The sequence below is a fragment of the Phasianus colchicus genome, chromosome 13, assembly GCF_987193195.1.
Source record: "Phasianus colchicus chromosome 13, bPhaCol1.hap1.1, whole genome shotgun sequence".
Taxonomy (NCBI): domain Eukaryota; kingdom Metazoa; phylum Chordata; class Aves; order Galliformes; family Phasianidae; genus Phasianus; species Phasianus colchicus.
The window spans coordinates 1,903,663-1,917,806 of NC_143448.1; the positions used below are offsets into that span (position 1 = coordinate 1,903,663).

General features: G+C 53.9%; 1 protein-coding gene across 2 annotated transcripts in view; it reads right to left on the minus strand.

Moving 5' to 3' along the window:
* Positions 1–14,144, minus strand: part of VAC14 (VAC14 component of PIKFYVE complex) — a 51,748-nt gene that overhangs the window by 19,449 nt on the left and 18,155 nt on the right. For both annotated transcript variants that reach the window (XM_031615440.2, XM_031615441.2), the window contains exons 11-13: positions 12,609–12,753; positions 11,969–12,034; positions 3,804–3,954 (exon numbers count right to left, since the gene is read on the minus strand). In XM_031615440.2, coding sequence (XP_031471300.2) covers positions 3,804–3,954; positions 11,969–12,034; positions 12,609–12,753 — 362 coding nt within the window. The remainder of the gene's footprint in view (positions 1–3,803; positions 3,955–11,968; positions 12,035–12,608; positions 12,754–14,144) is intronic.

Sequence of the window (14,144 nt, forward strand, 5' to 3'; positions counted from 1 at the left end):
CAGCAGCCTTCTTCCCTTCCTTCCCTTCCCTAGGATGTTTTCAATCGGAGCAAAGCCTCGCAGAGCAGGATAAAAATAGAGCTGTAAAAAAAATAAATGAAATAAAGGCAGACTCCCCCTGCAAAACCCAGCATGGGGCGTAGCTGGAAACAGATGCGAGAGTGTCGGCAGCTCAGCTGGGCTCTGAGAGACGTCAGCTCAGCCCTCTCCAAAGCACAGGATGCTGCTGAGGGAAGGAACACTCTGAAAGTACTGATGGTGCTTGGCCCTGGTTGTGCTCTGCCTGCTCCTGCACTGCTCCTCATGCAGCCACCACTGCCTTCTTTGCTATTTGGGAGACCTCAGCACATGGCTCAGCATTAAGAGGTTCCTGGTGGGGGACAGCAGTGCCCTGTCCGTGCCCTGCTGCAGGCATAGCAGACAGCTGGCATCACCCCATGGCTGATGGGCAGGGGAGGAGGCACATCTGGATGCCCAGTGAGGCTTTTCCTGCTGTCTTTCAGGCTGTCATTAGGGGACCCTCATCCTTTTCAGGGTGCTGAGCTGAGAGCACTCAGATCCCTCATTTACTCCCTGCTTTCATGCTCCTGATCCCTTGAAACCTGCCTGCAAATCAGTTCCTTTGAGAGTAAGTGCTCCATTTGCTGGCATCTGCTGCATCCTGGCATTTAATACAGGATGAGCACGGACGGGTTTTGCTTTGCACTGACCAAGAGGGACAGAGAGAAGCCCAGGTGGTGGCACAGCACTCATCACCTTCCCATCAGTGCCTGAACAAAGCAGACCACGTTTCTCAGGGATTCTTAGCAGGCTGCTCAGAAGTAATCCACAGAATCCTGAGCGCCACTGGTTGAAACTAATGACCTCAAGCGTGTTAGCACACCCACGTATGAAGTCAGCCTCCCCATAAACATCCTCTGGTGTGATGTGCTCTGAGGGCACGTCGGTGTCCCCACCACCTCCGGCAGGAAGCCAGGCAGGAGGGACTGCAGGGAGAGGAAGGTGCCTCCTGCAGAACAAAGGGTCGTGGTGCTGCTCTGTGCAGACAGGAAGGGATGTGCGCACGGAGCTGCTGGGGCTGGCAGCCTTTTGGAGGGGCTGCCCTCCAACTGTGCAGAACTGAGCTGAAGAAGTAGGCTGCAGGGCTTGCACCAGTGCTAACCATGGTGGCAACCGCTTGTGGGCCATCTGCTGCTTGTACCTGACTTTGGTGCAGAACACCCCTGAAGTAAAGCTGCTAAGAAGCCAGATGGGTGCTTGGACTGTCACCCCAAAGAAGTGCCAGCCCCAGGCTTGTTTCTGCAGCTCCTGTCATTGGGATCTGCCACCCAGGGTCACCAAACAGGGCATCTGATGCACGGCTCACCATCTACCTCTACATCAGGGATGCTCCAGCAGCACTTGACACACTTGAGATGGCAAATGGGAGACGTGGCAATGAGAAAACGCACGGCTTTCCCTCTGGTTTTCTCCAGCTACACCTCCACGGGGCCCTGGGAAAAGCAGGCAGAAGGGAAGGCAGAAGGTAACAGAGGGACCGCAGAAGGCTCAGCTGCCCCACGCAGGCAGGAGGAGGCCTGCCTGGACTCCCACACACCCCTTCTCACCTCATTGTGCCAGGAGAAGCTGTCGGAGGGCAGCTGACCTTATGTAATGGGAGAACAAAGCAGCTAAATAAAACTCCGAGCTGGGAACGGGCTGCGGAAGTGGGACACCGTTTTCCTGACTAATCACCCAGCATCTGAAGGAAACCCGAGTGAATGGCAGGGAAACAACTGCATAAACACATCCCAAAGGAAGAAAGGGTGAGAGAGGAAGTGGGGGAAGCCCGCGGCGTGGCGTGGGTCCCTTCTGCCTCCCCTGCTGACTCTGTGGGGAGAGCTGCTGCCCAAGCAAGGGCTGGAGATGGCCACCCTCACCCACCTGCAGAGCTGCGAGCTGGGATGTAGGACAGAAGCAGACCCAGGGTTACTCAGTCTTCCTCCCAATGAGGGCATGAAGGCAATAGGGTGACCCCCAGGGGGAAGCACCAGAACTCTGTGGCCTCCCATCCAGTGTTGGTAGTGCGATGGCATCCTGCTTCCACAAAGAGCTCCAAGCCAAAACATGACACAGAACTGCCTGGGAAGGTCTGCTCCTGTCCACTCCAGTACAAAACAGTGCCTGTCCCACTGGTGCAGTCACACAGTCACACCGAGCTCCTCAGTGCCACTTTGGCTTTGCTCCCTCTAATCGCCCACCGTTACACCAGCACCACGTTCAGGTGTAGGGATTTCTACTGGTTTTCTTCCAAACCCCAAGAACACCCCCACCAAAACAACCCTTCAGCAAAAAGAGCTGTTTCAAAGAGCCCCCACTTTCCCACCACGGCGCAGGAGGCTCCCAGCCCTTCTGTGACCCCTGCACAGCCCACATCCCATTTGCTGAACTGGGGAGCATCCACCTTTGGGTAAAAGCCAATGCATGTGCAAAGCTCAACCTTGGGAACCTTTCTAAAGAAGAAGAAAGCAAACCAGGTGACCAAAGCAGAATGCATCACAACCCCTGTGGCTTCGCAGAGCTGGAGCTCTGGCTGCAGCAGCTCTGCTGAACACAGAGAGCAGCACCAGACTCCTTTTCAGCGTTCCACTTGCAGAACCGAAGCCAAGTTGCTTTTCCAGAGAGCTGAGGGGCCACGGCAGCCGTTCGGCCGCACGCCATGCAGCCTGCTATTTTTAGATAATCCACAAGGAAGGAAACCTCAGACAGCCATCGGTGTGAGCTGAACTGCAGCCCTTTGGCAGCACCGTGGGGCTGCTCCACCCGTGCGGGCTCATCCGTGACACCGGCACATCGGTGGCAAGTCACCCCCTCCCTCTATCCTGCATGTACCAGGCAGGCAGAGCTGCAGGAAAACCAACCCTGGGCAGCCCATGGATTGCTAAAACCTGGCTGCTTTCTGCTGCAGACCAAGGAGGGGGGAAATAATCGGCGTTCTTCAAAGAAAACAAATGCAGGGAGCAGAACGCACGGCTGCGGCGCTGGTTCTGCTGCGCAGGGAGAGGCTGCCTTGGCTCTGCTCTGAGTTTACAATCCACAGCTGACATGAAATGTGCCTTTGGCCAGGCAGACCTGGCGTGGGGAGCACAACGGGGAGGCTCCGAAATAGCAGCAGCAGAAGCAGCAGCCGAGGAGAAGGGGCAGCCAACGAATAGTGGAGGATGAGCCACAGACGGGGGGGAGGTGGAAAAAGCTGCCCAATGCGCCGGGATGATTAATGAAGGGTTTTTTCCCCCGCTGTCCAAACAACAGGACTGTCCTTCTGCATCTCTCCTCCGTGGTCTCCACAGCGCTCACAGCAACGCCACAGTTTGCATTCAGCACATGCAGCCACGAGCCAGCAATGTGCTGCATCACAGGCACAGAGGGGCTGTGTGTGCTGGGCACCTGGGCTTACAGTGAGCACCCATCCTGAGCTTCTTCTAGGGGCTCGGAGGGCTCTTGTGAGAAGACAGGCTGGCACCCAGGGCAATGACAACATCCTTCTGCACCAGGCTCTGCAGCATCTGCCCAGGGATGTGGGGAGTCATCATTCCTGGAGGTGTCCCAGAGCCGTGGGGATGTGGCACTGAGGGACATGGGCAGAGGGCATGCTGGAGTGAGTTGGGCTTGGGGATCTGAGAGCTCTTTTTCAATTGTAACAATCCTATAATCTTGCTGCTAATTGTGTTCTTACCCCAGAAGGCGAGCGAGGAGAAAGACCAAAGTAACACAGACAGCCCTAGCCTACCATTCAGCCACAGAGTGCAGTGCAGGGCATGTACCTGAGGAGCTCAGCTGGCTGTTCCGGATGGGGACATGGAGCTCCACCTGGCTGGGTCGTGGCTCTGCAGCCTCGGAGGGGCCATATCCCTCTGTCTGTCCTGCTGGAGAAGAGGCAATCTCAGCCAGCACTTCCAGGTCCTTGAGGATAACCTGTGAGGAGATGGAGAGCATCAGTGAGCAGGCACAGAGCAGCTGAAGGTGAGCTCTGCCTTCCAAAATCACTGCCAGAGCATCAAATCCCTGCATGACACAAAAGACGAACAGAAAAAAGGGCTACCTATCAAGTTCAAAGTGAAGATTTCAAATGATTGCCCAGGAGCTGGGGCAGGAAAGGCAGTGGTGGAGCCCCTGCTCCTGGAGGTGTCCCACGGGGATGTGGCACAGAGGGATGTGGGCAGTGGGCACGGTGGAGGTGGCCTGGATTGGGCTTGTCGATTTTAGTGATCTTTTCACTTTCCTGCCCAAGGAGAAAATCCATTCTATTTCTATTCTGCAGGTCCCAAGGAAGCAGGGGAAACTATGCCACACTGTGCAGCTGGGAGCTCGGCCTGCTTCTCCCAGTTCAGGGAGGTCTGGGTTTGCTCCCTCTCAACACCCGAGAGCTGCTCCCTCGTTCCATCCATCTGCTCAGCCTGTGTCACTATATATAGCACTTCTGGAGAAGTTATTACAGGTTGGTGCTTTTTTTTTTCCCCCCCACAACTCTTCTCATGTCTCGAGCTATTTTGGGTCCCTCTCCAACCCGATGTCCTTGGGCACAGACATCTCATCACTCTTCCCTGATGCTCTGAGTGTACCAGGGCTGCCAGAAAGGCCTCACTGCACAGCTGCACCCAGCACAGGACATCCAAGTGCAACGCCAGGGCTTCTCACGCACTCCCCAAGCCACGGGCATCTCTCTGTAGAGCTGCATGAGATGGGAATTTAAGCTACCAAGAAAATCCTCGTCCCCAAGAAAACAAAAGACGCCGACATCTTTTTACATGTGCACAAGTTGAAAATGGGACCCCTGATTGCACGGAGAGTTGAAGTTATTTAGTGCAATTACAGCTGATTTTTAAGCCCCATTAGCCTGAGCAGGTGGTTCTCAGGGCTGGCTGTGGGAAGGTGCAGCAGTACTGCAAGTGGTAACCATGCTTGGGAGGACCCCATGGGCATAAACACAATGAAATCCCAGCGTGGGGCAACTGAGGGGAGGAGAAAAGATGACAAGAGCAGCTTTGGCAATGAGGAACCATCCCTGAAGACAGAAGAATGCAGCCTAACCTATGGCTGCTCCGCAATGTTGTCACGGATGGGACCTTGTTGCCATTGTGGGATGTCACCAACGTCATCAACTCTCATCCTCTTACAGGGAAGGGAGCCCACGGTTCCCCATAGAGAGAACTCATTCCTCTCCCCCTCCTGGTTTTGCAGGGATTTCAAGCCTTGGTTGCTGAGATAAAGGAGGCAGGGGCAGGAATGGAGCAGGATGTGGCACTGAGGGACATGGTCAGTGGGCACAGGGGGATGGGTTGGGGGTTGGACTCGGTGATCTTAGTGTTTTTTTCCAAGCTTAAGGATTCTGTGGTTCTACAACATGGTCCCAGCCCCCTGCCTGGCTGTGACAATGCTCACCTTAGGCTATCAGCCTGGATATCCCAGCATGGATAACACCAGCAGCTTCAACAATAGGACCACAACTGAAATCACCCCCATTGCCTCCCAAAGCCTTAAACCCCACAATTTACCCCTTCATCCGCACGGTCTGGATTTCCTAATTGCAAAAACATGGAGGAAATAAGAACCAGGAGGGATGGCGCATAAAGACCCAGAGGATGAGGAGCAGTGGATATGAAGAGCTGGGGTTCTCCAGCCGTGGGAACGAGGCAGGGAGCCCAACCTCCTCCCTGTGTGCTGCAGAGCAGTTCCCAGCCCCGGTGGGACGGAGCAGAGCCAGAGCACTTGGTATGCGCTGCACATCCCCGAGATGGAAGCTGGAAGAAAGCAATATCCTGCAGGAGCACGGGGCTGCCACTGCCATGGCAACGGGCCGGCTGCGCCAGCAGAGCTGGTCCCATCCCTCTGCAAAAGGGACGGAACCATTCCCAGCTCCTGAGCAAGGGATGGGTCTGGCAATGGGAGAGCATATGGGAGCCAAGAGCTGGGCAATGCAGGTGCCCTGGGGGATTTTTAGGGGTGTGGTGACCCTGCAGTGAGGATGTGAAGAGGGTGGGAGGCCCCATACCTTGCATAGATCCCAAAGAGCTCCTTCCATGCCCTGGTGAGGACATACACTGATGCAAAAGAGCATTGTGGTGGAGGTCCTGCAGTGAGGGCTGCCTCTGCCCTGCCTGGAGTTTCCAAGTGTGATTTCCCTAGGGGCTGCAGGAACCGATGAGATTCAGGACAACACATTTCTCCTTGGGGCCAAACAGCAGGAACAAGCCCTAAGGCAGGGTGGCTTTGCAGGATACCTGGTGCTGCAAACAGGGGGTCAGGCTGTGGGTCAAAGCAAGCCTCGCAGCCAGGAATGGGTTACGGGACGGCTGTTCTAAATAAGCAGCTATTTCCCAGCCCTGGGAGCAGTGAAACTGCTCTCCACATTGCCTCCAGAGCACGGATTTTGAGGGCACACAGAGCTGAGAGCCGTGGGTCTTTTCAGATGTAGGTCAGGTTCATTTGTCCCTTGTTCTGGTTGAGTTGAGCCTGTAGCAGCACTGCCATCATGCGTGCTGGCTCACGTAGGGGCAGGTGGATGGATGCCCCCATGCTTCCTCGGGTGCCTTCCCACGTGTAGCATCACCTGGATGCCCCTGCTACACCCATGGATGGGCAGAGCCAAGGTGCTGCATCAGCTGCACGTGATAAGGGCATGGACTGAGCTCCTGAAGGTGCTGCTATTTAAGGAAAATCCTAAAAAAAGAGAAGATTAAAGCGTGCCTACACTAAGCACAGCCCTGTATGGCCCTGGGCAACGACAGGGACGCGTGACACCACAAACAGCCGAGCAGAGCAGACGATGGAAGCCCAGCTGGAGCGTGATGCCCCCAGGGTGGATAAGAGGAAGGGCTGTAAAAGCATTTCTTCAAAAGAGACTGAGATTGAGAAGCAGCACTGCCACAACGGTCCTCGCTATGCTCTGCCACTGCTGGCAGCCCCTTGCTACACCCAGGCTCCTGCAAGGCATGCAGAGCAGTGTTTATGCTGCTTCGGTGTGTTTTTTCTTGCTCTGAAGCTTTCAGATGTAACCAGGAAGGGAGGAATAAGCCATACCAGAACCAGGAGTGCAACCAGCAGCATTTGCTGGGCCCCAGGCATGCAAGGTGCGAAAAGCAAACTCACATCCCCCCCCCTCTGCGGCTTTAAAAACAAGAAAAGAAAGAGAAGCCCACCATTAATCTTCCCACAGCAATGTAACCAGGGCTCTTTTCAGGCCCCCAGCACAGTGACTTCTCTCCCCTGATCCTGCCAAGCCCTTTTCTTTCTCTTTTTTCACAGCCGCTGGGTTTCAGCCTGCTGCTGGGAGGGGATGGAGCAGCGCTCCTCGCATCTCTGTGGCATTTGCTTCAGTTGGCAGAGCAGAATGAAGGCTTCCTTCCTCCCTCTGCCACAGGAAAATCCTCCCAGGCCATGTGAGCACACCTTCATGGCATCAGCAAACACAGCAGGAAGGGGGGAGGCGGTTCACCAAAGCTAAGTGCAAGGGCTGCACCTGGGTCATAGCGACTCTCACTGCCAGCACAAGCTGGGGGATGAAAGGATGGAGCACAGCCCTGCTGAAAAGGACCTGGGGGTACCGCTGGCTGGCAGCTGGGCAACGTGCCCTCACAGCCCAGAAAGCCAACTGTACCCTGGGCTGCATCCAAAGCAGCAAGGCCAGACCCAATAGCAGCTTTCAGTATCTAAAGGGGCTGTGAGAAAGAAGGGGACAGACTCTTCAGCAGTCTGTTGTGACAGGACAAGGGGATATGGGTTAAAACTAACAGAGGGCAGATTCGGATCGGAGCTAAGGAAGAAGTTCTTCGCGCTCAGGGCGGTGAGGCAGTGGCTCAGGCTGCACAGAGAGCTGGTGCTGCCCCATCCCTGCGGGCAGCCAAGGTCAGGGAACGGGGCTGTGAGCACTGATGGAGCTGTGGGTGTCCCTGCTCAGCGCAGGCAGTGCGAGCAGACGGCCTTTAGGGTCCCTTCCAACTCAGACAATTCTACACCAAACTACATACACATGTACTGCAGCCCTTCAGTCCCTAACCACTAATTACAGCCCAATGCTGTGCTGAGCCAAGCTGCTCCCCACGGACCAGCCTCCCCCTGAGAAACCTCCCAGCCCTGCACGACGTGGAGCACAGAGCAGCTTTCAACCCAGTGCCCTTGCTTTTCCTCGAGTCCTTATGGCACACGGAGAGCATCATTCCACCCCGCTGCACCAGGCAGTGTGACTGCTGCTTGCGGGCTGCTTGCATGGACGTAAGGTTGGGCTGACCGCATTTTCCATGATCCAACTTAAATGATATATCTCCCTCTACACCCCACCATTAAAGCCCTAAAGTACACCCTCAAGTGTACAACTTCTTGAGAACGGGTAACCTCCCTGCTTTGGTATCCAAGCTCCTGGAGTCTCTCTCTGGAAAATATTTATCACGTAAATATCAAAATATTTATAGAAATCATGAAAACAAAAGCCAGGCAGGCTCAGTGCTCTCCTCCCTGTGCACTCTCCACGCTCTCTGCTTTGCACGGGATCACGATATTTTAGCAGCGCTGAACTAAAGGCTGGGAGCTGGAACACAATGGACCTAAAACCAACAGAGCACAACTGAAAACCAAACCTCGCGAAGACGGCGATTCGCTCTGGCACAAGCTTTTGTTAGGCTTCATTGTGCTGGGGATCGGGCGCAACGGGAGAAATTTGCTGGGATTTAATAGGACGGCACAGCTCAGAGAGCTGCCAGAAAGCAGCCCAATGCTCAGAGCCACCGTGTTTTGTCACCAGGGAGTAAAATACATTCGTGAATGACAACGTCCTGGGCTCAGGATAGGGCCTCAGCTCCCCGTCGCTTGTCAGGTGCAGAAGCGGACTTCCAAAGGATGCAAGCTAAGAGGTCATTGGGATTTTCTTGCTGATTCCAAAGCCTGCATTAAGGCAGTTTTCCTCTAGTAGAGTAGAAGGGAGCTGAGCTCTATCCTGCTTCAGATCAGACACCAGTCCCTCTGTTCCCAAGTAGCAGCGATAGGATGAGAGGGGATGGTCTCAAGTTGCACCAGGGGAGGTTCAGGTGGGACATTAGGAACAATTTCTGCTCCAAAAGAGTGATGCAGGGGAGGTGGGGGAGTCCCCATCCCTGGAGGTGTCCCAGAGCTGTGGGGATGTGGCACTGAGGGACGTGGGCAGTGGGGACAGTGGGGTGGGTTGGGCTTGGGGATCTGAGAGGTCGTTTCCAGCCTTAATGGTTCTGTGATTCTATGATTCATCCCCCAGCCCCGCTGAGTCAGGCAAAAGTCCCAGCCCACAAGACCAACAGCAGCAGATCAGCATGAAGGGGCACGTAGGGAACTCCATGCTGGAGCTGGGGAAAGGAAAACGAAGCCAAACAAAGAAAATAAATGGGGTCATAACTTCACATTTGTCTCTGCTGCATTCACCTGAAGTACAGCACCTGGAATCCAGGCTGGGATGGGCTGAGCAGCTAGGAGCTGCCTCTGCAACAGCATGCAGAGGGTGATAGCCCAAAGAGCAGGTCCTGCCCTCTGCAGCAGTGCTGCATTTGATTTGAGCACAGCACAGCCCAGCACACTACGACCCAAAGGGTGCTGGGCTGGGGCTTCCACTTTTCACCACCTCTGACATCAGCTCTCAGCCTCACGCCAGCAGGTAGCAGAGCTGAGAAAGATGAAAGCAGCAGCTTGTGCAGAGAAAAACACTTTCCCCAGCATCCCGCTATCTCGGAGCTGTAAGGGAAGTTTTTAACCACATCAAATTTTAACTACAGCTTTTAAAGGTTGCCTTCAAAACCAGCTCACAAACACACGTGGATGGGCAAGCGTGCAAATCAGAGCACGGTGACGCAGGGCAGCAACGCAGAACCTGACAGCCAGCAGCCTCACATCCCGACTTGCCTACATATCAAAGGCAACTGCTTGCTTCAGCTTTGCTCCAGCTTCTCTGTGTTGCATCCGTGGATTCTAACTGGGTCTCTTGGCAAAATCTGGGCGCTGGCATTCCAGATCAGCCATTCCAGTTTGTCCCCACCCTTCTCAAAAATGCCTAGCTTGTACCCCCCCCCCCCCCACCACTTTGGCCATTTCTATTTTCTCAGCAGAGCTGGTTGGGAGCCAGCTGAGCAGTGATGTTTAATGGATTGACTTGTCGATGGATTTCCTCACCAAAAAAAAAAAAAAAAATCCCCCCCAAAACATTTAAATAAATAGAAGACAGGATTAAATAAATCAGCTTAAAATTACTTTTGAGCCATTCCCAGTTATGTCACATGGAGGAAATGCATCACCAGGGTCCTTTCTTCGCTGCTTTTTTCAAATATTAATAAGCAGTGTAATTGCAACATGACTCACAGCAGTCTCCTGCCAAGCTGGAGAGCCTATCTGCGAGATGCAGGCTTTCTGGAGCATTGCAAAGGCAGATGTGTGCTTGGGGACTCTTTTGGAGAGGTCTGCGTCGTAAGCAGCAGGGTATGGAAAATGGCCAGGCAGCCGATTGCCTTTACAAGTGCAAGTCATTCCCTTCCTTGCTCATTCCCTTCCCTCCTCTCTTCACAGCCCCCTCACACAAGGGATTTACTGTGGGGTTGGGTGCCCTGAGCGTGTAATCTGGTGCAGAGAGCACGTGATTTCTATTCCACGAGGAAGGTCTGGCGTGGGAAACGCTGAGGATCTCTGGCAGCTCTGTGCAGGATGCATCCAAACCCAGGGCAGCTGAAGGCAGAGGTGTTACCAGGGCCTGAGCCAAGAGAGCCTAAGCTGCCAGCATCCCACCCGAACACCACAAGTGCTCCAGAGTGCAATGCAGGGGCGAGAAAAAGAGCAAGGTGCCAATACTGAGGAGACCAGACTGGGGAAAAAAAAGTGAAGGAGCTAGCTTGGAGTTGGAGACTTCTGTATTGAGAAGCCAAAGAGCAGGCAGGAAGGCACAGAGAGTGAGGCCAGAGCAAGCTGGCTCCCCCGTGGCTGCTGGATTTGTTTTGCTCACTCTGAGCCAGCCTAATGCTGCTGCAGATCTAACAACAAGGTGGCAAGCTGCTGCCAGAAAGCTAACTCCTAAAGAACAGCTTGGGGCAGATGGGCTTAGTCCTCAGCTCTGTCCCTAAGCCCAGCACGTCAGGCCAAGGCGACAAGGCTGCTGGCCAAGCCCTCTGAGCAACCTGATGGAGCTGTAGGTGTCCCTGCTCATGGCAGGGGAGTTGGACTTGATGGCCTTTAATGATCCCTTTCAACTCAAACGATTCTCTGATTCCCCCCAGCACTGCTGCTCACCGGCTGGGCCCAGTGTGGTTGCTCAGAGGATGTCTCAAAGGCATGTTGACACAGACTATGAGGTAGTGTCTGACTTCTGATTCAAAGGACATGGGAAGGGGAGAAAGAAAGAAGCCTGCCCTGCAGTCTGGGGTGGCATGTTGGTGCACATGCGCTGGGGTGGCTCTGGGAAAAACCTGAAGAGGCTTTGGGGCACTGAGCATAGCTCCACCAGGCAATGCTGATGCTGGTGGTGGCTGCTGCTGAACCATTTTGCTAGGGCTTGCCTCTCAAATTTTCCAGCATCTATAGGAAACAATTCCCTTCCTGTGTTCACACCTGTCACACAGTGTCTGAATTCCCACTCACTGAGGACCTGGCCAAGACCCATTTCCAGGCACAGCACTGGGGACTTGACTCCCAGACTGGGACTTGAATCTCAGGCAAGCAAAGAAGATACATACAAGTAGGCTTTGAGGAACTGGCTCACTGAGGATGCAGAAAAAACCAAACTGAGCCAGGAGGGACTTCAGTTGTGCAGCTCTCTGCACTGGTCCTTGTTTGGTTTAGCAAACAGGGCTGAATGAACACCCCAATGCCAAAGCTGGCCAAGCCCTTTGTCTAACCCAACCATACCACACATAGCTTTTCCAAAGCTTGGCCGGATGTGGGGATGTTGGGCTTACAAAAAGACTTCTGCAGGGGCTGCAGCACTTACCTCATCTGACTCGTCTGAGAGGGTCCGCAGCAAGATGGGGAAGAGGCTGTCGGTGTGTCGGAACATCTAAAATCAGGGAGGTGAATGGCATCAGACCCACAGACAGATCAACACTCACCAAAGGAGAGTACACTCCCTGAGATGCTGCTGAAAGCTTTGCCAGTGTTTTCCATCTCACCTGAAAGCATCTCCCTTAAGCTACTTGGGTAGCAGCAGCCAACCCCCTCATGAAAAACGCAGGCACTTGGTTACAAAGCAGTTTGCAGGCAGACCTACTTCTGGGGCAGCACAGCACAGCTGTAGCCACTACACACGCTACAAAGGCCCATGACCAAGTCACACAGCCATTCCTAGTGTCACATATCTACTTTTTTTTCCTGCAGAGCTACACTGCCACCAAGTCCCACTGACCAACTTCAGCCTAGGGGCTTGCTCATCCTACAGTTCTACTCCTAAGGCTCTTGGCATTCCAGCAGTGTCAGCCTCATGGCAAGTCAGTGTTGCACTTGGGCCTTCTGCAGCACCTCCAGCTGATCCAGGTCCCAGCAAATTAAGGAACAAAGGCTAAAGCTTGGATGCCCCCTTCCAACAAACTCAGTCTCGTGGAGGAAGCAATGGGCTCACGTAGTCCTGGACCTACCTTACGAGGAGTCTTGATGTACAGGTGATAGAGCCATTTCAGGACTGCAATTCTGGTCATCATCCCAATGGATGTATCATGAAGGTGGCAATCCAACACCTGAACTATTCCATCCAGGTTGAGCGTCACCTGGATTCTCTCAGAGCTGCACAAAAAGGAGAAGAGCTGGTTCAGCACTGTGATGCCCAATGCAACCCCCCCACGGTGGAGAGGTCTATAACGCACCAGAGCCTTCATCCAACACCTCAGCTCAAACCCTAAGCAATCTGAATCGTCCCTGTGGCCTGTTAGAAGAGCCAGGAAGCAAGCTCAGGGCTTGCAAGGGGTCACAGCAATGCAGCCCAGGCATATGCTGCATGCATGCAGGGAATAAATTCAGAGACACCCAAATAGCTCTGGCTTGGCTGCCTGCAGGCTTCCAGCTGCTCCAACCACACAGCCTCACCCATGCTGGCTTGCTGCACTCCACTGCTGCTTTCCTCAGGTCTCCACATCTGCTCTGAAAGGGAGCAGCAACCACGATGGGTCCAAAGAGCAGACATTTGCCCATATGGTGTAGGTTAGCTTCTGACTGGCGTTACAAGAATGGGAAGCACGGTGAGAGGCACAGCAGCGCACCAAAAAAACATGCTTTGGAAAGAACAGAAATTTTCCAGGCTTCAAGCTTTACCACTTTCCCAAAACAGCTGGTACATACACATGACAAAACACCACGCTAGGTGAATCCTGCAGCACGACTACACCGAGGAACTGGCTCATAGGGCAGTCATCAGGTTTGGGGTACAAAGGCTAAAGACCCATAACATGCACTCGGGACCCAACTCAAGCTTGGTTGGTTCAGACACCTCCAGAAAACATCCAACCAAATGTCCTCAGACTTTACCTACTGGGGCCATTCCACCAGGTGAGGTTACTCAGCCCCCACCAACCCAGCAGGCTCACACCACGGACTGTAGATGGTACAGTGGTTTTTGGGATGCAGCTCTCTGCTACGGGGCTGCCTCACGAGCTAAGTCACTCCTCTCCTGCTCCAGCTACTGAATTATTCAAGGCTGGGCTGAGCTCCTGCAGGTTTTTCTAGCGTGCTCAGAGCTCCTCTGCATCGCGTATGATAAGAAATCCTAAGGGGCAGATTTCTCACGGTATAATTTGCAAGTAGAACGGCGGCTTAATAGGATTTGATCTTCCCCAGGACACATGTTGGAAGGGCAAGGCGAGGAGGCTGCAGCCCCCTCACAACCCTGTAAACATCCGACTGCTTCATCTGTGTCACTGAACAGATGCTTGGGCCTGCAAATTGCATTTCGAGTTGGCCTAAGTTGTGCTTTGATGTTGCAAACAACAGCCGAGGGCAAAAAATCAAATGTTCAGAATGGAGAGAAGTAGAGATGGGTTCAAGCCATTGGTTGGCTTCTTCTTAGAGGCCTCAATACGCTCAAGGGGAGCAGCATCCCAGCGGATCTAAGCCCCTGTGAACCTGGAGAGCTGCTGATGAGCGGAGCTGCACCTTTCTCCCCCTGCCCTAGCCTCCTATTC